Consider the following 25,026-nt stretch of genomic DNA (forward strand, 5'->3'; position numbering starts at 1 on the left):
TTAATTAATTAAATTTAAAAAAAAAAAGTTAACTCCATATCTCTACCCGGCAAGTAATTACTGAACCCCTACTGTGTGCTCAGCACTTCTGCAGGCACAGTGAGCATCAACAGGGAGTACGGATCGTGGTTCCTACACGTAAGGAAGTGACAGGGAAAACATGACCGTGAAATATTCAATATGGGTAACGTATACTCAAATGCTAAGTTACAAGGTCCATGAAAAGCTGGAGAAGGTGACCAGTGAGGGCTGGCTCGCTCAGGGGAGGCCTCGTGGGAAAAGCGGAAGTTGAGGTGGCTGGAAGGAGGTGGAATTTTCTTCACACAGCCCTGCTGATCCTCAATCTGTCCCTGCAAGGACCGCTGTTCATAGAAAACCCCTCCAAGCCTGTGGTTCCAGGAGCAATTCAGCAAGCCCACCCCTTCAGATCCTGTCCTCGGATGCTTTCTGGTGGAAGAGGGTGTGAGAAGTTTCCCCTTCTCTCTCAGAAGAGCCGCTGCTGTCAGGCCTGCTTTCAGGAGGCCCTTCTCATCCTAAAGGCAGAGCAGAGGTGCATTCACTGCCACATGCACTGACTGAGTCAACAGACTCTGAGTGGTTGGGATTCCTGGGTGTGAAGACCTCTTCACTTGTCACCCGGCTGGCCAGCCGGCAGCATAAGACTCTCCCGCCCTGGGGACACGCACTTCCCTCCTCGGTCAAAGGACTTCTTGCCTGCTCCCTTAGCAACCTTCAACTCTCCTCTCAGGCAAAGAGTCTCCATGTCCTCCACTCATCCCTCTCTCCACGGGGTGTGCCACCAAACGCTTCCCACAGCCCACCCGGCCCTCCTGACATTTCAGCTGCTCCTGGAGGCTGGCTCCTCCATGAAGCCCAAGACTGTGGTTCTCCGGCCCTGCTTCATTTCAAACGTGCAAAATCAGCAACACTCCCCCTACACACCTCACTCATCCTTGTCTTGTACAACAATGTTAAACTGAGAGTTGCGTACACACACACATATGTGTGTGTGTGTGTATATATATATAGATATATATATCTATATATATATATATAGATATATATATAGATATATAGATATATATACAGTATCTACCTAATGTTAGGAAGAATCCCACATCCCACAACCACAAAAGCTAAGCCAAGGATGGGCCTACTTGTGCTTATTCTTGTGAGACTTACCGACCTTCCAACCCTGGACACTCGGGCTAGTAACATCGATTCAAACACACATAAACACACACACGTAAGGAGATGAAAATGTTAAGTAGCTTGAGGGTAGTTATCATTTCACTATGTCTGTGTCTATCAAAACATGTGGTACACCTTAAATACACACAATTTTTATTAAAAATACAGTATAAAACATCTAGCGGTATAGCCTTCTCCCTCATACACCGGCTTCGGCCAATCGGCGCACCCACACACCCTCTGCAGAGCGACATGCGAGTCCGCACAGACCCGGTACGCAGAGACGCTCCTCCCAGTAAACAAAAATGAGAGTTATATGCCCTTTCCATATAATACCCTTACCCTTTGAAACAAACTTTTTTTTTTTCCCCTCCCATAGGAAGGTTCAGAAGAAATCCTTTCGGAAATTAAGCCTGGAGTTTCTACCGCATCCTCAGACCCCCGGCCCTTGGTTGCTGACCAAATGCTCCACCCTAAGAATGGCCCTGATCCAAGGTCTCCCAATTCTGGCCGTCGCCAAATTCTACCTGGTGGTTCACCTCTATCTACTCTTTCTGTGGCAATGCCAGCTTGGTTTTTCAACATGTGATTTGTTTCTCTCTCAATCTACCAACCAAATATTTGTCTTGCAAAAAGTAAAAACAATTCTTTTATGGGCTCTCATGGCATGCCAAAGTTTTCTGTTACAGTCCTTATCATGACTTGCATATACATAAAATCATACATGATTTTATGTATATGTAATTATATATATATAATTATTTTATTAATGCCTCTCCCCACAACTAGACTGTAGGAAAACCATGTCTATCTTGTGTGTCACTGCATCCTCTGTGCCTAGTTCTAGCTCTTTCCTCAAGCAGAACAGGAAATCCTACCCACCATTAGCAAGTACATCCTGGGCTATCTGGCCACTGGGCAGTATCTCCAGGGGCTCCTTGGATCACCACAATTCCATCCCTTTCTTCTCTCCTCCCTCTGCCATTCCCTACCCTTATTAAGAACAAAAAGCCTCAAACACCTTTTCAATTACCCTCTGGAGGAGCTTCCGGTAGATGGAAGAATCCCAGACTCAAGTCAAGAACTGGTTGGTCAGGAGAGGAGCAGGAAGAACAGGAGAGAGGAGAGAATGAATATGGGCTTCTACCAAGTCATGTTCTTGTATCTTCCTATATTCTGTGGGCATTCAAGAAATGCTTTGAGAGTTGACTTGTTAACCTGATCACTTTTTGTTCAATTTCTTCAACCTACTAAAGAAAAAACTGAGGGAGCTGTGGGTGTAAAGTGAGTGCTGGGGGAGGGGAAAAGACTGCATATCAGATTTCAAGATGACTGACCACGGGGCAACAGAAAATGAGTATAATTCACAGCAACCAGATTTAACAAAAACTTCCTGACCCTGAGGGTTCTAAGATAATGAGGAAGGCAATAACAGTTAAAAAAAAAAGGGGGGGGGAGCCTCAGCTTGCAAAGGGATTGCTTAGAGGGATGCTTCCAGAGGTCTGATTAAATAGCTCAGAAGAGTATGAGCACACTATTACATACTTCCCGTAGCATCTAGAACCTGATTCTCAATAAAACAGACCAACAATGCTTGGTGACTGACTGATGCAGGAAAGGATATTAGTCATAACTTTCTCTGGTACAGCTCTGGAGACAGAAAGATTAGTCTGGCAGACTCTCAGATGGCTTCTGGAGATGCTCTGCAGCCCCAGAACTGTTTTATGTTCCTGGATTGAGAGGTCACTGCATTCCTTATTTATAGACCAATGCCAAAGTACAAGCTTGTAAAGAGTGGTTGCACACTTCCTGCTATCTTGTCCCCAGGATGAGAAGCAAGGACACTCAACATACCCAAACGGTGTGAGTTACCCCCTTTTAGGCACACACAGTTCGGAGTTGAAAGGAATGGAGGCCATATCTGAAATCAGGACTCTACACAGCACGGTCTTAACTGAGTTCCTGGGATAAGCGTGAGGGGGTGGGCCAGCCGGCTCTCTTGCTGACCTTCTTACTGTTCTCTTAACTGTGAAAACCTCACTTCTTCAAAGACGCTCCCCTCCGTGTGTTACGAAGGGCCATGGCTCTGTCCTATCCCGCAGCATAAAGGGTGGCGACGCCTCTTCCCTCGTTTGGGGGATGGCTGAACACCTAGTTTGAGCAAAGTTCTCCGCAAGCTTCCTTCCATCCTCTTGCCAAAGCAGCTTTTCACTTCACTCCAAGTGCCACTAGCTCCCCAAACAGCCCCACTCCCATCTGCGGTTCTCTAGGAAAAAAGTCCCCAGTCAATGCCATTGCTTCTGCCGCAGGAGGTCAGCCTCCCCATCCCCTGCCTGAGGCATCTGTCGTCAACATTTGGACAGCGAGCGCATCAGAGTGCAGCAGTTGCTCAGCAGCCTAGAAACACATGCCCAGGACTGCCAGCTTTCTGAGCGGTGCTGGCTCCACAGCCTCGTGAAGAAAAAAGGAAGGGGAAGCAACTCCTCCAAAGAACAGACACAACAACATAAGATCATTTGAGAAAGAACATCTCTGTCAGCACTACTACCCGGCAACAAGTCCCTCCTGACTGCACGTCATGGTATTATTTCAATACAGCCACACTGCGCACAGCTCCATGGTTCCAAGGACACTGCAGTCTAAAACCTCCAGCTGGCTGGACAGTAAAGAAAGGCTGCTTGGTTGATGAAGTGGGTCAACCAAAAGGAGCAATGCACAAGGAGAGAGGTCAGCCCGGGATCTGCCCCCTCCTTGTCCCGTCCTCTTCCACTGATACTTATCCTTCGTGAGAAGCCAAGAGTTCCAAGTCAGAAGATTCTCCTGGGATATAACCAAGCCTGGACACAGAGAAGGTCTGAAAAAAGAGGCCCGCTTTTTCTCTTGGAAGATCCTAACTTTACTTCAAGGATGTCGCTCCAATGGAGGCTTCCAGAACTCTTGTTTACCACAAGGTCTGATTCCAAAAATAACCCAGAAAAGATATATTCTTAATTGTGTGTCTACAGATGGCAAGAGAAAGCCTAACAAGCATGACACTTACTGAATGCTTTCTCTAAGCAAGACTGTGCTAAGAGCTTTCACTTGTTATGATACGCATTTATTCAACAAACAGTTGAGCCCCCACTATGTGCAAAACACTGTTACAGGCACTGGGGATGCAAAAATGAACAGAACAGTCAAAATCCTAACTTGCACTGAACTTATATTTTAGTCGGGGTTGATATATATAAATATATGTCAGCTGGCGATAAACACTATGAAATAAAACAAAGCGGGCTAAGGGATGCTATATAAAAATTTACATGAAAACAAGCAGGGGAGGAAGTGCTATTTTAGATACACTTGCGCTGGAAGCCTTCTCTGATTGTCATCTGATAACAATTAACAGTAAGGGTGAGAGCTTCCCCGGTGGCGCAGTGGTTAAGAATCCGCCTGCCAATGCAGGGGACACAGGTTCAAGCCCTGGTCCGGGAAGATCCCACTTGCCGTGGAGCCACTAAGCCCATGCACCACAACTACTGAGCCTGCGTGCCGCAACTACTGAAGCCCGTGTGCCTAGAGCCTGTACTCCGCGACAAAGAGAAGCCACAGCAATGAGAAGCCCGCGCACTGCAAAGAGTAGCCCCCGCTCTCTGCAACTAGAGAAAGCCCGCGCGCAGCAACGAAGACCCAACGCAGCCAAAAAAACAAAACAAAAACAACAACAAAAAACCAATAAGGGTGATCATATAGTCATGCTGTGCCAGGAACTGAACTAAGTACTTAATATGCAGTATTTCACTTAATACTCAGCAACTCTGAGTTCAGTACCATCACCACTATATGGATGGGCAAACGGAGCCTTAGAGAGGTAAGGCTCTTTGCAGACTCTGCAGCAAACTAGGGAAGAAGGGGGAGAAAGGCCAAGGTTACACAGTAAGTGAGAAAGCAGGGACTTGAACTCAGGAACACAACCCCATGCTACTGGGCTGGTGGATAAACAGAGCCTCAAAGAGGTCAAGCGTGCCTGTGGTCACAGTGTGGTAGGTCCACCCGCCTCTCCACACATGGCTAAGAGATACTGCAATTCAATCTTCCCTAATATCAGACTATTACTCTCATCACCAGCTGGAAGCCAAGCCCTATCTTGAAATAAGAGGAGAAAGACAACTTGGGCTCTTTGACGCCGGCTAATAAATGCTGAATATGTTCCTCTCCCATCCCCTCCCCAGGCCCCCAACACGAGATGATGTAGTACAGGGAAACACGCTTTTCTGCTAATTCTCCAGGTTGCCGTTTCTCACTGGAAAACAGACAGAAACAGAACAAGAGATGACTGAGAGAGCTTTTCAACAGTGCCACAGGGGCTCTCCGAGGTGGGGTGGAGGGGACAGGCCCTGAGCAAAGGCCAGCAGCAAGGAGAAAGCAGGCCTTCTGCAGCCCCATTTCAAAGAAAGCACTCCCTCCAGCCCTGGAGTACTGGGGTGGTAGTGGGGGAAGGGCAATGCTTTCTTAGGAAGCATGAGGCAGGAAAGACAGAAGCGCTGGGAGCAGGTCACAGGGCTCTCTTGAGGAAGGGAGAGGAGAATAAAGCAGGAGGCGACTGAGGAAAGAGGCTAACATTGCTTCAAGTAGAGAAGTCCAGAAGGGAAATACCAAATCCAAGGTCAGACGGTGTTTGCAGAATTGCTGGAAATCCCAGGTTGAGGGTCCAGGCCAAACTACCAGAAGAGGCTAAAGGGAAAGAGAAGCCCAAGGAGAGTCTCACAAGGTTTAAACCAAAGGTCATGGTTTGGACCCACCTTCTTTTTTATTATATTTAAGTCACCACAGCACAGAGACCTGTAGCCAGAGTTAATCAACAACCAAGATGGGAAGGGAAGATGGGGGCTCATCCTAAAGACAAGCTCATTAAGGGGAGCCTGGATTTCCATCTTACATCCCAGCTGGCTTAACTTGAGAATCGCAGTTTAAATTGATCTTAAGAATCTTCCTCCTGGGCTTCCCTGGTGGCTCAGTGGTTAAGAATCCGCCTGCCAATGCAGAGGACACGGGTTCGAGCCCTGGTCCAGGAAGATCCCACATGCCGCGGAGTAACTATGCCCGTGCACCACAACTACTGAGCCTGCGCTCTAGAGCCCGCGAGCCACAACTACTGAGCCCGCGTGCCACAACTACTGAAGCCCACACAGCTAGAGCCCGTGCTCTGCAACAAGAGAATGAGAAGCCCGCAATGAGAGGCCTGCACACCACAACGAAGAGTAGCCCCTGCTCGCCGCAACTAGAGAAAGCCCGCGAATCTCCCTCCTAAAGCCTTCAGACCCTCTTGCCACCAACACACACACACACACACACACACACACACACACACACACACACACAAAGAGAGAGAGAGAGAAATCAATGTTCCGTCTCCTTCCTCAGCAACTTATCACCTTATCTCCAGCAAGTCAGGTCTCCTAGCCCAACACTGCACCAAACAAATTATGACCTGAATGGCAAGAAAAACTGTGTCACCTAGAGAAACCCAATTAACGACATGACTCTGCTCTCTTAATTCCCCTCTCCCCTCCAGTCATATCCGGGGCACCTGTGTGGCTGACCGCCTTTTCCCACTACTGCCCATGTTCCCTGGCTAACTCAAAAGCCAGAAGACGATTTCAACAGGGGCCTCCAGAGCAGCTAACCCAGAGATGGGAAATCTTGCTCTCCCCAACACCTTGGCCTGTTGAGAAGGCCGGAAGGACACAGGACAAAAACACCCCCTGGGGGACAGGCGGGAGTCTTCACCTTGAAATCACTCAGTTGCCCCTTAAGCCAGGGCTCCCTGCTGAAGAAAAACATATAAATGCTGCTGAAAGCCCCCAAATGAGGGCATGCAAGAGCCCCAGGAGGGACAACGAATATTTCGAAGAAATTCCTGCTGCAGTTGCTTCCCCTGATCCCTTTTCTAATGAACCCCTCCCTGGAGAAATCTCCATCGCCTCCCCCTCCCTCCAGCAAAACCATGAATACCCAGGCTTTTCCAAACCACATGCTGCATGTGTTTGTGTGTGTACAGACATATAAATATCCTCTTCCCAGCCCAGGCCAGAGTTTCTGAAGACAAGAAACGCGTCCCCTCCTCCCCCAGTGCAGTTGTCTTTCCTCCCAGCCCCACGCTGCTGCAGAGTTGGTAATGTAATCTGCGGGGACCCTGAGACCGGAAATGCCTGGTTCTGGACTGCTGCACTTGAAACGCGAAGGCACGGGGAGAGCTGAGCAGGGGATGAGGGCGGCGGTAGGAGGTGTGCGGCGGAGAGGGGAGGCTGAAGTGCCTGCCGACCGGGGAAGAGATGCAATTCAGGGCTGGGCGAGGAGGAGAAAGGGTGATGAGGGGGAGGCTGGCAAGGCATTGGCAAAGTCAAAATTCGAGGAGCCGAAAAAGAGGAGGGGGAGGAAGAAGATCTAAGTAAGAGAAAGGGGGGAAAGAGGCCTCAAAGCATGTCAGGGGCCAGGGAGGGGCATCACAGTAAAGAGTCTGCAGGCTCAGGAGAACCAGAGGGTGCCCCTCAAACACCTGGGAGGAAGGGGATCCGGAACCTCAGTAAAGGTAGAGGCGGAGGGAAGAATGGGGGCGGGGCACCCCAGGGCGGGGACCGAACTGGCTCCCAGAATCTGCAGCGCGTGGAGAGCGGAGGGGAGCGGAGGGCGGAGGCCTGGCAGCAGCGGGCGCCCGGAAGGGGGCGGGGGTCGCCGCGGGGCGAGGCTGGGGGGCAGCGAGCTCACCCGCAGGGCGGACAGGTCGATGTCGTCCAGGCTGCGGGCGGGGGCTGGGTCGCCCATGGCCTCCGCCGGGAACGGGGCCCCGGGGCCGCTCACGCTCCGGCTCGGTTATTCCGCTGCCGCCGTCGCCGCTTCTCCCCCATCGGGGGATCCCGGGGGCGGACTCCACCGCGCCTCCCGCGGAGAACCGGGAGGGGGAAGGCCGGCGGGAAGACCGACCCACCGACTGACAGGCGATATCGCCCCAGAGCCTGCAACCCGAGCCTCCCGACTCTCCCGCGCAGGCGCAGAATGGCCGAGCACCGGGGAGGGTGGAAGAGGGAACGTGACGCGAGCGCGCCGGGTTCCCCCTCCCCCTCGGCGCTGACACCTGCGCGCAGGCGCAGGAGAGAGAGCGAAAGGCGCGCGCCGCGAGCCAGGCGTGAAAGAAGTGGGCGGTGGCCGGGGCCGCCGGGGAGCGCGCCCACCAGCTGGTGCGCGTGCGCACACGCGTTTCCTTCCCTCCCCGTATTTCTTGCCCTTTCTCTCCCCCGTTTCCTTCTGAGCTCTCCTTTGACGCCTTTCCTTCCCTTTCCCTCCTCTTTCGTGTGCCCAGCTGCCAATCAAGCCACCCACCTCTCTATTTGCGGGGGGAGGGGGGCGGGACCCAACACCCTCTATTACTAGGGGGGTTGTTATGGTAACTCCCCACGCGAGGGCTGGGTGGCCTCTAGATAGGATGGGCTGTCCACCCACCTAATTGCCATGGCAACAATGGAGCCGCTGAGGGAGGGGCCTCTTCGTGAGAACTTGGCTGGAGAAACCACCTGGGGGATGGGGAGTGGAGAAGAGGACTGGCTGCCTCAGGAATGCCCCTGACCCCCTTCCCCCGGCTGCAGTGGGGAGGGTTGAGAAGGGGATCTCAGATCTCAGGATAGGGAATCCTACCGCAGACCTTTGTCTCTGCACCTCTTGTTCTGTACGCAGGAACTGTTTCAACAATTATTCATTGACTGATCCCTGGAGCTGTGCGAGGGGGAGGGGGTGGCAAGGGGAGGTGGAAGGGAGGAGGAGGGATCTATGTCCAGCCCCTTCCAATATTGCTTGGGTCACCTCAGGTCTAGTCATGTTGGCGTAGCACCCCCAGCCATTAGCCTCACTGGAGGCTGGGTAATGCTATATAAAGAACAAGGAGTCATGTTCTGCCACTGACATGCTGTGTGACCTTGAACAAGTTGCTTTGCTTCTCTGGGCCTTTCTTTCATTGTGAATTTGAAAGAAAGAGAAGGCCGTTTGATCTTTGAGATCACTTCCAGCAATGATGGTATCTCCAAAAGACCCCACCGTCAGCCTTAATGTAAACATCGCTTAGAAGAGTTTGAATGAAAAGTCCTTGGAAAGAGGCAGACATCCTCCTTTCTGGACCCTTCTCCTTTGCACATTCCCACGCACATCCAGTCTTGCTCCTCTCCCACCCACCCCCGCCACGCCCAGTTTACCTTGCTATTGTCCTTGTCCAAGCCATAATCATCACCTACCTCCAATACTCTTATTAGCCTCCTACTTGGTCTTCTTGACTGACCTCCTTAGGTCAATTCTCTATACTCAGAGTGCGTGATTTTTCTAAAACTCAAATCTGATGTAACTCTTCTGTTTAAGATCCCTCACTAGCTCCCCACTGTCTTTGGAGCCTCAAGTGTGGCAACCATGACCCTTCAAGATTCTGCCTGCTTCTCCTGCCCTGTTTTTCAGTACTCCACCATTCAGCCTCACATGTTCTAGCCATATGGAAATCCTCTACACGCAGTTCCCGGAACTCAAAAGACCCTCCTCAACCATTTCTTCTCCCCCAGAATATTCTGACCATGCCCATTCTCACTGACTTTTGCTTTGTCCTTCATGTCTAAATCACCTCCTCCATGAAGACTTCCTTGACCCCCTGAGACTGAGTTTGGCTCCTCTGTTTTAGCTACCTGGCTTAAACCCATGGTAACATTTAACACTTTGAATTGTAAATGTTGAATCTCCTTAAAGGCAAGAATTATGTCAGCCTTGTTCAACACAGGGCCTGGCACCCACTAGAGGTTCAGTAACATGCAAGTGAATGAAGGCCTCTGTGTCTGGGTAGGCACTGTGAAATATAGTAACTCAAGGACAAGAGCATGGGATAGTAGGAAAAAACACAGTGCTTTGTGCAAGTCATTAATCTCTCAGGCTCAATTCTATCATCTGTAAAACAGAGATAATAACAGGAAGGTTAGGATAAAATAAAATTAGGTATGTGAAGCACTTGGTATATTCAAGGTCCTCAGTAAATTTACTAATGCCTGACTCAGGCAGTGTTTAATAAAGACATACGGAATCAAAGAATGAGCAAATTAAGATCACAGAGGTAGGACAGATGGCCACCCAAACCTCAAGAGGCAGTCTAACCTGGGGGGTGGGGAGGATAGAGAAACAAGATTGGCCCTGTGCTGATAATTGTTATTATTATTATTATTTATTTATTTATTTATTTATTTTTGGCTGTGTTGGGTCTTCGTTTCTGTGCGAGGGCTTTCTCCAGTTGCGGAGAGTGGGGGCCACTCTTCATCGCAGTGCGCGGGCCTCTCACTGTCGCGGCCTCGGCCTCTCCCGTTGCGGAGCACAGGCTCCAGACGCGCAGGCTCAGTAGTTGTGGCTCATGGGCTTAGTCGCTCCGCGGCATGTGGGATCTTCCCAGACCAGGGCTTGAACCCGTGTCCCCTGCATTGGCAGGCAGATTCCCAACCACTGCACCACCAGGGAAGTCCTGCTGATAATTATTGAAGCTGGAGTATTGATGTGTGGGTACCTGAGGTTTCATCAGTCTATTCTCTACTTTTATGTATATATGAAATTGTCCATAATAACTTTAAAAGAGACAATGTGGTAGAGGAAGCCGTGGATCAGGCATCAAGAAAAGTTAAACTATTAAAAATAAGACAAATTTTGGATCTCTGGGGGTTGGACATTTTGCACAGACCCAATCACCCTCAGGGCCTCCCACCCACCTTGGGAGGCTGGATTCATTCTCTTCACCCTGGGTCTAGAGGCAACTCTTCTGATTGCAGGCCCACTGCTTTTTTTCCCTACACTGTGTGGGCCTCCATTCAAGAAACTCCAGGACCAATGAGTGGGGAGCAGATAGACCAGCAGACAGTATGAAGCAGAAGCCCACCTACCCCTGGCCCGGCCCTGGGGCAGCTGCTGCCTTCACTCCACTCCACAGTTAATGAGGTAATGGTCCCCTAGGGAAAGAGGCCCTTAGTGCTGACAGTGAGGCTAATTAGCAGAATGCCAATTAGTACCTGGGGACTGGCTATACATGGGAGGGGGAATTTCTTGTGTGGAGGTGGCTTCTTCAGAGGAACGGAGGGCTGGACTCAAAAGAGAGGATGGGAGCAAGGCCACAGTATCCCCTCTCTCCACGTCATCATCCACAAGCACACCCCTCCTCCAGGAAGGCCTCCTAAACTGCTCACTCTATTCCCCTCTGTTTCTTCCTGCTCCTGTGGTCAACTCTGAGATTGGGGAGTGAGGCTGGGGGAACAAAGGGCAAGATCCAGGACTGTGCTAAACTTTTTTCTAATTGAAAAATATTTCAGATATACAAAAAGATATGGAAAAATATATATAAAGTTCATATCCCACCACCCAGCTTAAGAAATAAAAGTCACCAATTCACTCAAAGAGCTCTCTCTGTATACCCGTTATCTTATCCTTTTCTCTCCACCTGCCATGGGAGGTAACCCTCCTCAGTCCAGTGTGAACTACATTCTCTTGTAGACTACACCATCTATTTTCTCTCTTCCCTCTGGAGCACTGCCAACCAATAGAACTCTGTGCAATGATGGAAATGGTCTATACCTGCACCGTCCAATATGCTAGCCACTAGACACGAGTGGCTCCTGAGCACTTGAAATATGGCTGCTGCGAGTGAGGAACTAAATCTTTACCTATTTCTAATTGTAATTAATTTAAATGTAAATAGCCAAATGTGGCTGGTGGCTACTATACTGGACACTGAAGCTCCAGGACATACGTGCCTGTCCCACGAGGGTGGGGACTTTGTTGTACTCACTGCTGTGAGTTTAGAATGGTGTCTGGCAAAGAGCAGGTACTCAATAAATATCTAAGTCAATGACTGAATCTTTACAGCAAGCCAGTTATTAAGTATTATTCCCATTTCCCAGTTGGGACCACTGAGGCCCAGAGAAGTGATGTGACTTGACAAGGTCACCAAGGTAGTAAGTGACAAGTCCAGGATTTGGGCCCAGTTCTTCCTGACCTATACCCTTATCCACTCCCAGGGGCTTCGCTAAGCCTCTCCCCTTGCAGTCACTTGAGGAACAAGAGGCAGCCCCTCTGGGCCCTTCTTTGGGCGCCTCCCTCACCTGAAGCTGCACCATCAGCTCCACTGTCCTCCAGGAGTCCTGGTTTGGCCCCGCCCTTCTTTTACCCAGGCATCCCTGTGTGAACACCTTGTCTTCCCAGCACCTGGTGACGGAGCTCCCGAAGCCACAGACAAGCGGAGCAGAGATGAAGTCACAGAAAGAAGAAACCAGTGGTGTGGAGAGAGGGTGAAGGGGCCTGTGCTGCTGTGTGTAGGCCTGGGGGGGCAGCTGAGACAAGCACTCAGTTCAGCCAAGGAAGAGGCAAGGACCTTTTCTAGGCTTTTATTTATGAAACGCTTATTGAACTGATACAGAGTTAGTGTCTGTCATCAGCTGGTGGAGGGGGTTAGTGAGCATCCCCCCAGCCCCCGTCCCCTCCCCACCATGGGCACTGAAGCCGGGAGTGGCTCCATCCTTCCCTCCACTTTGGCAGTAATGAACTGGGAAAGGCCCTGGGGCAGGGAGGGGGTTCCAGGGCAGGAAGACGAAGGGAGAGATGGGAAGGCCCAGGGCAGAATCTGGTCCTCCTGGAGTAGGAGGCTGGCCCCAGGCATCCTGGCAGGAGTTTTGCTTCTCCTTTGTAGCAGTGGTTTGAACTGGGCAGCGAGGAGGATGAACTTCTCTGGACCCTCTTCTGCCTCCCCAGCCCGGGCTTGAGAGTGTCCTCTTTCGCTGCTTCTCAAGAAAGGGTCCTCTGTGACTTCTCTAGTCCCCTCCGGGGATGCCTGCCTCCCCCAGGTCTCAGAGGCACTGCCCTCGGTCCTCAGGGTGAGGGGGCAGGGAGCCAGATGAGGTGGAGCCCAGCAGCTGGTGACCTCTCCCGGGCTGGAGCCGCAGCTATGTCCACACTTCTAGGGGTATCATGCCCTCCTTGCTACCCAGGGGGGGCAGCAAAGACTCATCCTCCAGGAACTTGAGGGGGAAGTGGACCAGGTGGCCCTGGACCTGGGTGAGTTCAGACCGGGCCAAGGGAGGGCTGACCGTGGCCAGCGGCTCCGCGGCCACATACTCCCGGAGTGCCCGGAGGGAGCGAGTGGCGTTGGACGGCAGGCAGCGGAAGATCTATGGGCGAGGGGCATGGAAACCAATAAGGCTTGGGGAGACTGCCCAAGAGTCCAAGCCCAACTGGGCTAGACGCCCCCATGCCCACCATATCCCTCTACACTGACCCTGAGCCACTGAATCCCATGATGTCCCCAGACCCTCATCCCCTTATGAGGATGGCTGTGCGGGGGCTCCTCTCTATCCCACCCTAGACAGGATAATCCGTGAACTTCCCCCTGCCAGCACCCCTGCCCACCCCCCTTGCCCACCTGCTCATAGATATTGGCATTGCTCTCAGCTGTGTCTTGCCATGACTGGAAGAAGTCATCACAGACAGGGTCTCGGAGATCCAGGTCCGGCCGGGCATCTGCCCCGAGAATCACGCTGCGGGAGAAAGGGGTCCCAGCAGGGCCAGATTAAGATCCTTTGAAAGCCTGAATACCAGAAAATTATAATGTGCCTACCCAGGTATTTCAAAATAGAAGCAATGTTAAACAGTAAAATAAGTGTAAACGAGTCCAACAGAGCTTTAATTTGTCTCTACTTTGGCGACTACTTTAATGCTTTAAAAGATATACCAAGTTACTTTTGAAATATTTGTTTCTCATTTTTTTGGTATCCCTGCTTTGCCGGTACCTTAAACTGGATGAGTCTGCCTCTTGGGAAATCCAGTACTACCTCTAAGCAATCCTCACACTTGCTCAAAAGGCAGACCCTCCCCCTTTCCACCTCTCCCACTACGCTGTAGCACCCCACCCCGGCTCTACCTGAAGCAGTGTTTCCGCAAACTCAAGGCAAACCTGCCCGCCTGATATTCCACACCATTCATGAGGGATGCCTCCATCTCCGTGTCCTCGATCAGCACAGCCAGCTCACTGTCCCGCTTCCCCAGTAAACTCCGGTCATTGATGTTTGCGGAGCCTGGGCGGGGGTGGGAGGGGTGCAGGACACACTGTGTCCTCCTGAGCCCAGGAGACCCCATCACCTCTACCAGCCTGTGGGCAACACGCCTTCTTTGGCCTCCATCCCCAACTGGGCCTCAGCTGCAATCTCCATCACCCACCTCCATCCCCGTTGCCCCTGGCTGGGCCCTGCTCCACTTCTCCCCACCCTCCTCTCGTTGCCAGGGCCGAGATCCAGCACTGACCAATGATGACTGTCCGGTCATCTGCAATGAGCATCTTGCTGTGGATGTAGACGAGCTCTGAGACCGGGTGCCTACCCAGCTCTCCGTGTGTGCGAAGCCCACAGATGGAAATATAGTCCCGCCATGCTGTCCCCACTGTGAGTAAGAGATGGGGGGAAGGGGAGTGAGGTGAGAGGTACTCTCCATGTGCAGACAGAGCCCTGTCCCATCTACCTCCTCACTTCAGAAGCCCTGGTCTATATACTTCTCCCTGCAGTGTAAGGCCACCTGCGGGCTCAGGCAGTAGCCCCAGAAGCATGCAGGAGTGATAGCCTCCTTCCCTCCATCCCTGGGGATCCAGTCCCTCAATCGCCCCCTCCCCGGGGATCCAGGGCTTGAACCCCCAGCTCCCAGCACTCACTGGCTGCTTTGAGGCGATGTAGAATTGAATATTCCCCACGACACAGCGTCCTGAGGGAAGAGAATGGGTGAGGGAGGTGGAGACTGGGGAGGAGATGGGGGATGTCAGGAGAGAGGTGGACCTCAAAAGTCCAGCAAGAAGGGATCAGGACGGAGTCAGGATGGAGGCATAGGTAGGATGGGGCCATGGAGAGGCAGAGTCTGGCTGAGGGGGGCGCCGGGGGTCACCTGTAAGTGAAGTGCAGAATGGCCTGGATGGAGTTACCACCACCTGTGGAGATGTCGCCCTCGAACCCGGGGAGCAGGGGCAAAAGCATGTAGACTCGGAAGCACTGCCCCTGTCTGGGGAGGGGTGGAGTCAGAGGTGTGACCTCTCCCCCAAGCCCCACCCATCCAGTTGGGCTTAAACCATGCCCACAATCCTCACACTCTGGCTGGTCCATCTTACTTGTGGGCCTTCAGGATTCTGTCCACAATCTCATCGCCCACCTTGTTCAGCACCGTCCGCCCATCTGAGCAGCTAATGAAGAATTGATTCTGGGGCAGGGACCAATGACAGACATCAGCAGTCTGGCCCCAGCCCCTGCCCTCAGCTCCCGCTGCCATCCCCACCCCCAGGCTCCAGGCCCTGGCCCCAGGCTTCTGCATTTCTCCAGGCCCAGTTACGCCAGTCCTCAATGATTGATGCCACTGACATCCTAAGTCTCTCCCCTGGGATGTCCCCTCCGTCCTCTGCCCCACCCTCCCCCAAGTCAGACCTCAATGTAGAGGAAGTGCTGGCTCTCCCTGATGGTGTGCAGGTAGGCATTGAGGATGGAGTTCTCCAAGGTCCCCGCTGACCAGCGGTCCACTGACCGCAAGACCTGGGGGGGACGGCGAATATGCTGTGGCTCCTGAGCCCGGGAGAGGAGGGGTCTGGCGGGGGCTCTCAGGTCAGGGAGAGTGGGCCGGGGCACTGGGCTGAAGGGAGGGAGGCGAGGGCAGGCTGAAGTCGGAGCCTCACCTGCACGGTGGCGCACTGCACTCCCGGGAGCATGAAAGGGAGCTGGTTTGCGGTGCTAGTGGACTTGGGCAGCAGGTAGGGGTACATGGGTATCTTGTACTTGGCCTTGGTGTTCTGAGGAAGAGGGATGGCAGAGTCAGAGGGAGGTGATGAGCTGCCCCAGGCTCCCTCCCGCCCTCCAGCCTCACAGGAGGGAGCAGGAGGGATCGAGCACCTTGGTGAAATTCCAGCGCTGGATGAAGTGCCGGGCAAGGTCCCTGGCGGGTGAGCCATGGACCACCACCCCGACGTCCCGCCATGGCATCCGGGGGGTGGTCTCCCTGTCAATGAAATCTGGGGGTCCCAGGAGAGTCAGGGGAGAGGTCAGGGATGGTCTCTTGGGGACACTTGGGGCAGGGAGGAGGAGGAGCCAACCCGAGGGGAGGGTGCATTACCCTTGACCCAGTTCATCCCATCCTCAGTCCCAGCCCTGCCTTCTGCCCCTGCTCCCAGCTCTCACGGGCTTTGGAGGAAGGGGACTCCTACCCTCAAAAGGCCGATCCAACTGGACCCAGTCCTTAGCGATAAGATTGCTGTAGTCCTTGCCCAGCCAGAAGAGTTGGTTGTGAGAGAGGTCTGGTGTAGCTGGAGGGTCTGAGCATGAGGCGGGAGGCTGTAGGGGGAACACACCCAAGCCAGGGGCAAGGAGAGGTCATGGGGCCGTACAGAGCCAGGCCAAAGAGAAGAAAGGAGCACTGGAAGACTGGGAGACAGAGAGACACAAAGTAAGAATGAAGCAGAGAGAGTTTGATTCCCTGGTCCTCCCCTTCAGATGCATTTGAAATCCCTAGAGGAATGGGGGGAGGGGTGGGTAACGGACATGGGGAGGGGACTGGGTCATAGTATATTCAAAGCAGGTTCTTGGGGTCCCAGAAAGGCCAAGGAACCCTGAGTGTGGGCTTGGAATGACTGGAGGGGAAGGCTGGAGCTGGGAAGGGGTGAGGATTTAGGTTAGCTGAGTTTGGGGGAGCTCAGGAAGGCCTTGGGGAATTACCTGGGGGGCAGCTGACTCAGAGGAGTCCCCAAGGTCAGTCAGTCTGTAGTGCAGGTCATCCCAGCGGCCATAGGCGAGGTCCAGCCCCCCCAAGAAGGCCACTACTTGGTCCACCACCAGGAGCTTCTCATGATGGGCCCACAGAGTCACCTGGTCTGGGTGGCGCATCACCTGGAGCAGGTATGGGGGAGTTCATGAGAGTGAGCTTAGGTGGGAGAAGAAAGAGGAGGTGTTGGGGGAGAGAATGGAAAGACGGAAGGATGAGATGCTCAAGGAAAGGGAGGGTTGAGGGGATGGGAAAGTGTGGTGAGGAGGGCTGCAGGGAAGGGGTCTCTGAGGCCTGAGAGTCACCTTTACGTTGGGATGCAGTAGCGTCAGAACCTTCTTGCTATAGTCACTGTTGATGGTCAAGGCCAACTCCACTTCCTTAAACAGCAGTACGGACACCCGGACACCCTCCTCCTGGTGGTCAGTGAGGGAATCAGATCCTAATGCCTCTCTTGGAATGACCCCTTCCCACCCTCCCAAACCCTTCCCCATGCTCAGGATTCCTGTATATTCCTCCTCCCTGACTGGAGGTCCTCAATGCTCTGCCACTTACACCCTGCTTTGTTGCTTACAGCAAACCTAGATTGAATATCATCTATCTGCTCAACCATCCACACGTCTACCCGCCTACCCAGCATTATCTATCCACTCATTTTCCCCAAAATTTACTCATCCCCTTATCTACCATCTATCATTCATCCATCTACCTACCCACTCTCCTACTGATCCACCTTCCCAACCTCATATCCTTCTATCTATCTCCCTCTCCATCATCTACCCATCCATTCACCCACCCACTCTCCATCATCCACATATCTTTCCTCCCACCCATCAATATCTATGGATGCTCCCAACATAGCAGACACTATGCCTTGTATTGGAACTAGTGATATTAATTAGTCCAGGGAGAGAGACAGACATGTCCACCCTGCAGTAACACAACAGAGTGTAATGGATACTGGGAGGAAAGTCTGTACCAGATAGAGGAAGGGCAAGAACGGGGAGGTGTCAGTTCTCCTTAGGGAAGGGGAGGAGGTGATGTTTGCCAGACACTGAGCCAGGATGGGCATATTTCCTCCTCCTCAATTTTCAGATTCCCTGCCTTCCCCCATGCTACAGTCCCTTCTAACCAATCTCCACCCACAGGCCACCCCGCCACCATACCTCCCCTCCAGCCCAACCACTCTCCTCACCGCCTTCTTCTTGAGCATAATGTCCAGTCTCCAGTCATCTGAATGGGCCGGACGCTTCAGGTAAATCTCAGGACTCAACCTGGGATTCAGGGCAGGGGGTAAGGGCAAGCTAAGCTCCCGACAACAGTCACTCCTCCCCTTCCACTCCTTTTCTGACCCATAAGCTGATCCGTTGCAGGCCCTATCCTACCGCTTCTTGCTCAGGCTTTTTCCCCACTTACCACCAGCCTGTGATGAAAATCTCTTCTTGAGCTCGCAGGATGGCATCAGCTGCAGCAGCAAAGTAACCTGCCCCATTCACAAACCTGGGGGAGGCCAAGCCAAGGAGGTCAGGGGAGTCAGAAGCCAGAAAGCTCTGGAGAGTGAAGACCGGAGGACAGTCATGGGTCAGAGGTGACAGCAGGGTCAAAGACCAAGAGTGATCAGAGAGGTCAGACAGTAGCAGGTAGATATATCAAAGTGGGATAAATTTGCCAGTACGAGCTAAATAAAATTACAGACTACAAAAGACACAACAAACCAAAGAAAATGACTAAAGATTGGGACGATTAATACATCACATATAGGGCTTCCCTGGTGGTGCAGTGGTTGAGAGTCTGCCTGCCAATGCAGGGGACACGGGTTCGAGCCCTGGTCTGGGAAGATCCCACATGCCGCAGAGCAACTGGGCCCGTGAGCCACAATTACTGAGCCTGCGCGTCTGGAGCCTGTGCTCCGCAACAAGAGAGGCTGCGATAGTGAGAGGCACGCACACCGCAATGAAGAGGGGCCCCCACTTGCCGCAACTAGAAAAAGCCCTCACACAGAAACGAAGACCCAACACAGCCATAAATAAATAAATAAATAAATAAAATTAAACTGCAATGTGGAACAAAATGCTTGAAGGCTTACATGCAAATGTAAATTATTTTTAAAAAATACATCACATATAAAGAGTTCCAAGATATCAATAACAAAAAGACATATAGGCCAACTGATCAAAGAATAAGAACTGATATGGGAATTCCCTGGCCATCCAGCAGTTAGGACTCTGTGCTTTCACTGCGGAGGGCACGGGTTTGGTCCCTGGTCGGGGAACAGGGTCCCACAAGCCGCACAGCACAGCCAAAAAAAAAAAAGAGAACTGATAGTTCACAGGGGGAAAATGGCCAATCATAGATGAAAAGATGTTCAACTTCATCACTAAACAAGGAAATTGATATTAAAATGAATAACACTTTTAAAATTCACTAGATTGGCAAAAATTAAAATTGCAGGTTACATTCAATATTAGCATATGGGGAAGTGAGTATTCTCATAGTTTGTGAAAATATACATTGGTTTTATAGCTTTTTTAGAGGACAGTTTGGTAGTATCTATCAGAATATTAAATCCACATACCCCCAATACCATTAAATGCACTTCGTAATTCTATATCTAGGAAGACATCCTATTAAGTGCTTAACCAAAGATTATGTTCATTGCAGTATCGTTTATAAGACTGAAAGTGGGAAATAATGTAAATGCCTAATCTCTAACACATGTGTTAAGTGAAAAAGTAAAACAAAGAAGAGACTGCATGATCTCATTTACATTAAAACAAAAAGTAACATATATGCTAAGCACATGAAAATATGCAGGAAAAGATCTGGGAGGATAAATATCAAACTATCACCAGCATTACTTCTGGGGAGAAAAATGGGATTTTGGGGAGAGGGTGTAGAGAAGAACTAAGGGCCGGGGGGTAAAGGCTTGTGCAGAGAACTTTAATTTTTTACTTAATATGTTTCCGTATTGTTAGACTTTTAATAACTAACAGTCCTGTTTGATAGTGAAGAGCAGGGTCTTGACCTAGACTACCTGGATTTGAATCCTGGTTTCACTGTTTACAAGGTGTGTGACCTTGACAAGTTACTTAACTTCTCCTTGCCTCAGTTTTCTCACCGGTAAAGTGGAAATAACAACTGTACCTGCTTCACGGGGTTGTTGTAAGTTCATAAACACAAAACACTCAGAACGGTTTCTGGCACACACTAAGTGCTACGTAAGTATTAGCTATGATCAGTTCTTATGTTAAAAAATAAATCTCAGGCTTCCCTGGTGGCGCAGTGTTTGGGAATCCTCCTGCCTATTCAGGGGACACGGGTTCGAGCCCTGGTCCGGGAAGATCCCACATACCGCAGAGCAACTAAGCCCGTGCACCATAAGTACCGAGCCTGCGCTCTAGAGCCCGCGAGACACAACTACTGAGCCCGTGTGCCACAACTACTGAAGCCTGTGCGCCTAGAGCCCGTGCTCCACAACAAGAGAAGCCATCGCAATGAGAAGCCCATGCACCGCAACGAAGAGTAGCCCCCGCTTGCTGCGACTAGAGAAAGTGCTAGCGCAGCAACGAAGACCCAATGCAGCCAAAAACAAATAAAAATAAAATAAATAAAATTTTAAAATAAATAAATAAATAAATCTCTATCCCACCCCTCTAGGTCGTCACAAAGCATCGAGCTGATCTCCCTGTAGGGAGGGTGGGAGGGAGGCTCAAGAGGGAGGGGATATGGGGATATTTGTATACATACAGCTGATTCACTTTGTTGTACAGCAGAAACACAACATTGTAAAGCAATTATACTCCAATAAAAAAAAACTCAACACCACCTCCAAGAAAAATTCTTTCCATGACTCCTCTCTGCCTATGATAAAAGTTAACCTCTTCAGCTTAGCGGGAGAGGCACCGATCAGACCCTGCGACCCCCAGACTCTACTGACCACTGCTCCTCACGCTGCAACAGTAGTCAGTCTTGTGGTTCCCAAACACGTTGGGCTATTTCTAGCTTCTCTGCACAGACTGCCCTTCTCCATTTTCTTTATCTTGCTAAGGTTAACCTCAGGGTTACTGTCTTCTAGAAGCCAGTCCTGACATCCTACGCTGGGGCAGATGCCCCTCCTCTGTGCTTGGTACCCTATATCTACCACCAGCGTGGCAAACTCCCATTGTTTCGTGACTGAATCACCTACTGAGTCTTATCCCTGCCACTGGACCTGGCACATAGTGGGTGCTCAGAAAATGTTTATTAAATGGACAAATAAATCAGAGACATTTGAGACCACTGAGAACAGAGAGGGTCAGTGTGGTGAAAGGAGGTTAAAAAGGTCACAGGAGGTCGGAGAGGTCAGGGTCAGAGATTACCCAGTTTGGGGTTCAGAAAGATCAGAGGGGAATCAGAGGGATCAGCATGATTAAAGAGGTCAGGGGGTCAGGGAGATTTGAGAAGTCAAAGGAGGAGGTTATTGAGGTCAGAAGGGGTCAGAGGAGATAAAGAGGATCAAGGACTCAGAGAACACCAAGGAGGTCGAAAAGGCCACCGACAATTTCAGAAAGGACGTCAGTGTCTCACCACCGGGCCAGGGTCCCAGGCCGGGGTGGAGCGTAGCTTTCGTGCCGGTGCAGCTGTACAAAGTCTCTGCCCGGGCCCCGGGCCAGCTCAGTGATCTCCTGGGCCCACCACCGTGCCTGCCGGTAGCTGCTGCACTTGAGAATCAAGGACCTGGACGGAAACAATGGGTGGACCACAATCCTCACCCCCAACACCTCTGGCCTGGCTCAGAAACCTCCCCTTTAGCTATCACCTCTTTCCTACCTCCTCCCTTAGTCCCTACTTGACTTCACAGGGACAGGGAGTGTATCTGCCTTATTCACAGTTGGGTCCTTGGCACCTAGTATTGTGCCAGCCACTTAAGTTTGTTTTTTTGTTTTTTTGGGGTTTTTTTTGGCCATGCTGCACTGCATGTGGGATCTTAGTTCCACGACCAGGGATCAAACCTGCACCCCTTGCAGTGGAAGCACGGCGTCTTAACCACTGGACCACCAGGGAAGTCCCTTAAGTTTGTTGAATGAATAAATGAATGAATGGAGTGCCCTATCTTTTGCACCAAAAGTCCTTCCCCCAGGCTTATACTCAACTCTCTTTCTCTGGGCCCAGCCTCTAAGAGCAGCCCCAAGCATCTGACTAGAACAGTTCTCTGGTTCCAAATCATGGCTGGCTCCAGGGAGGTGGGAACGCCTTCCTTTCTTCCATGGTCTCTTCCACTTAACTCCCCTTAGGGCCCCAGGCTGGCTCTTCACTCACCAGGTGTCTGTCCACACCAGGGAGGCCTTACCTGTGGGAGGTGTCGATCCGGACCCCATACCGTGCCTCTGTGCTCCTTTTCCCCACCTGTACCTTGAAGCCAGGGTCGAAGAGCTGAACAAATGTGATGGTGCCGGTCTTGAGGCACATGTACAGCAGGAAGGAGTCCTTCACCACCAGCCACCTGGAGTGGAAGGGCTCTGACCATTCCTCCATGCCCCTGGGATCTCCTTCCTCACCCCCACCCACTGCCCAGCGGCTCTGCTCAGGCCTCACCGCTTGGACCACCGATAACAAACTTGGTCTCGGCCACAGAAGGTGAGGCCAGGAACACGGTGGCCACCTGAGCGCTTCCGGATCACCCCCTCCCTGTGGGGAAAACCAGGAAGAGATGTTGGATGAGGCTGGATGAGGGATCCAGACCTCCAGCCCACTGTGCACTGCTCTTTCCCTATTCTCATCCAGGGAGAGATCCAGATGTTGGCAGATGGCGGGTGAGGGGTGTCAGACACTCACAGTCCTTTGGATCCAAGCTCTGGGATAAAGGACAGCTGACTGACTTCCAGAAACTCTGTCTGCAGAGGAAGAAAAAGGCTCAGAGGAGACACTCTTGTTTTCAGCCCCTCAGACTCCACCGACCCTGGTCCTCTGCCCCCTGCTCCATCTCAAGAGACCTGGCACCAGCCTCTTGACCTTACCATGGCGTGGTAGTTGCGGTAGAAAGACATGGTCAGGAGGCGGTTGAGGTAATTCTCCAGGTATTTCTGAAGTAGGGATGGGAAAGAGAGAGAGACAGATGGGACCAGAACCATTTGCACCCAAACACCTTCCCAGAGGACCTGGTGTCCGGTCCCACCTGTTTGCTGGATGCATGTCTGGCGGAGCCCTCAGGACCTGCTCGGCGTAGAGAGGGCATCTCTCTGTTGTTTGCCTCTTGGGCTGGAGAATAAGCAACGGCAAAGCTGTGGAAGGGATGGGGGAGGGTCAATAGGAGGATGGGAGGCTGGGTGCCTTGGTTCCTGAAGCACTGGAGGTAGGGTCTTGGAGGAGGCGAGGGGACCTAGAGGCTGGCAGAAGGAATGCCCCCTACCCTGAGGATGGAGACAGAAAAAGGTGGGAGGCTGCCAAGGGTACTTTGGGCATCCAGCCCTGCTGAGATACTGGCCCAGAACCATGGACAGGAAGAGCTGAGCAGGGAAGGTTTCCTGGTAACCGGGGTCAGAGGAGCAGGCCCAGTGGCCAGAGTTGGGGGAGGAAAGCAGCTGGGGGAGGAAAGGCTGTGGTCTGGGGATGAGACAGACGGAAAGCAGCAATGGGGGCTGGGGCAGTGACATCCCATGCTGCCCCGCCGTGAGGGGGCACCTGCCCTTCACAGGAGGCAGTCTTGTCCCCCTCACCGAGTCAGAGGGAGCAGACTCGTCAAGACTTTGTGTCTCAGGAGGTCCCGATGCAATTCCTGGAAATGACGGAACTTCTTCTTGGTTGTCCAGGTAAAGTCACCGTGAGTGAAGCGGACAGAATACAGAGTGCAGGTGCCCACCTGGGGGAGTGAGGAACTGACTGAATGGATGTTCCCTGGTTGGGTGGCAGCCCCCGCTCTGGCCAGCCCTCCCCTTAGCCCCCTCCCTGGTGCCAGCCCAGCCACCTTGGATCCACTGGTGTATCTTTCAGTGCCCACCACCTGGGCTATGACGGGAACCCCAGGGGCAAACACCAAGGGGTGAATTTTCAGAGGCTGGAGGTCGTAGATGGCCAGAAAGGGGTGCATCCGGTCAGCTGACAGGAGAGAAAGTGGAAGAATGTGGACTCCAGGAGGTCTCAGCCCCCTCCCCCTCCTCTCCCTGAGGGCGTCCTCCCTGTGTACCTGGGTCCTCTCCCTCCTTCAGAGTGTCCACCTCATCGGGCTCCATCTGTAACTGGCTGGAGTCCAGGTCACCCCCAGAGGGGAAGAGGCTCTCGGAGGTCGCCGCCATCCTAGGAATATGGGGAGGCCTCAGGAAGGTGACCTGCTTTGCAGAACCCTGCCGCCCCATCGCATTCCCACGGTCTTCCATCTCCCACAGGTCCCCCGCTTCCCCCCACTTGGCTCCCGCTGACTCCCAATCTCTCTGATTATGGCGCATCGGTCTGCAACGCCCTGCCAACCCGCCTCTAATCTCCATCCCCTATCTCGATCCTTCCTGCATCCGGAATGCCTGAGTCCCGCCTCCCGTCCCGTAACCAGGGTGCCGAGGAACACCCGGCCAGGCCCGGATGGCCCCGAAGTGGGGCAGAGCAGAAGCCAGGGGAGGGGCCCCGGGGGTTGCCAGGGGTCCCGAGCCACCGGGGCTCCAGCCAGGCCAAGCCAGCTGGAAGAAGGGGTCCAGGCGGGAATGAGGAAGTTACGCGTTCCCCGCCCGGGAGGGAAACCCCGAAATCTGAGCATGACGCTGAGTCAGGAGGACCCGCAGCCCAAGCTCATTCCCGTCCCCGCTCGATTTCCTGGGCCCGGGATCTCAGCGGCGCCTCCTCCCCGGTCCCCTCACCCGGGCAGCCCGAGCCGGCGGCAGCGCGGCTTTGCGAGCAGAAGAAGCCAGCAGAGTCAGAGCGGGAGCCCACACCCCAGAGGGCCAGGGCGGGGCGGGCGCTCAGGGCCTGCCCTTGGGGGCGGGACGGCCCCCGGCCTCACCTCCTCGGGATTCTCGTCGGTCCTGTCCCGCCCCCGCTGCCCTCGGCCCGCCCTGCAGT

General features: G+C 52.5%; 2 protein-coding genes across 17 annotated transcripts in view; both read right to left on the bottom strand.

Moving 5' to 3' along the window:
• Positions 1–8,247, bottom strand: part of MINK1 (misshapen like kinase 1) — a 50,237-nt gene extending 41,990 nt beyond the window's left edge. For 6 of the 14 annotated variants that reach the window (XM_082371012.1, XM_082371002.1, XM_082371005.1 and 3 more), the window contains exon 1: positions 7,939–8,245. In XM_082371012.1, coding sequence (XP_082227138.1) covers positions 7,939–7,995 — 57 coding nt within the window. In that variant the 5' untranslated portion in view covers positions 7,996–8,245. Of the gene's footprint in view, positions 1–7,938 lie in introns of all 14 variants that reach the window. The other 8 variants (XM_082371001.1, XM_082371008.1, XM_082371006.1 and 5 more) reach the window with 3 other exon arrangements.
• A 2,166-nt stretch (positions 8,248–10,413) lies between these two features.
• Positions 10,414–24,948, bottom strand: PLD2 (phospholipase D2). 3 transcript variants are annotated; one of them, XM_082371038.1, is made up of 25 exons: positions 24,825–24,948; positions 24,164–24,273; positions 23,945–24,075; positions 23,697–23,839; positions 23,156–23,261; positions 22,998–23,063; positions 22,816–22,874; positions 22,576–22,668; positions 22,331–22,483; positions 21,568–21,717; positions 18,418–18,501; positions 18,197–18,275; positions 17,307–17,417; positions 16,956–17,126; positions 16,448–16,574; positions 16,137–16,255; positions 15,923–16,036; positions 15,678–15,782; positions 15,368–15,456; positions 15,148–15,261; positions 14,921–14,970; positions 14,521–14,655; positions 14,141–14,294; positions 13,643–13,757; positions 10,414–13,391 (listed from the first exon to the last, which is right to left on the bottom strand). In XM_082371038.1, exons 2-25 carry the CDS (start codon positions 24,270–24,272, stop codon positions 13,167–13,169), a joined length of 2,802 nt encoding a protein of 933 aa, XP_082227164.1. In that variant the 5' UTR covers position 24,273; positions 24,825–24,948; the 3' UTR covers positions 10,414–13,166. The 3 variants fall into 3 exon arrangements, with proteins under 3 accessions (XP_082227164.1, XP_082227165.1, XP_082227166.1); XM_082371039.1 differs by lacking the exon at positions 15,148–15,261 and having other exon boundaries at positions 13,027–13,391; XM_082371040.1 differs by lacking the exon at positions 10,414–13,391 and having other exon boundaries at positions 14,196–14,294.
• Positions 24,949–25,026: the final 78 nt, after the last annotated feature.

This window comes from Balaenoptera borealis (genome assembly GCF_965194805.1).
Source record: "Balaenoptera borealis genome assembly, chromosome: 20".
Lineage (NCBI taxonomy): Eukaryota > Metazoa > Chordata > Mammalia > Artiodactyla > Balaenopteridae > Balaenoptera > Balaenoptera borealis.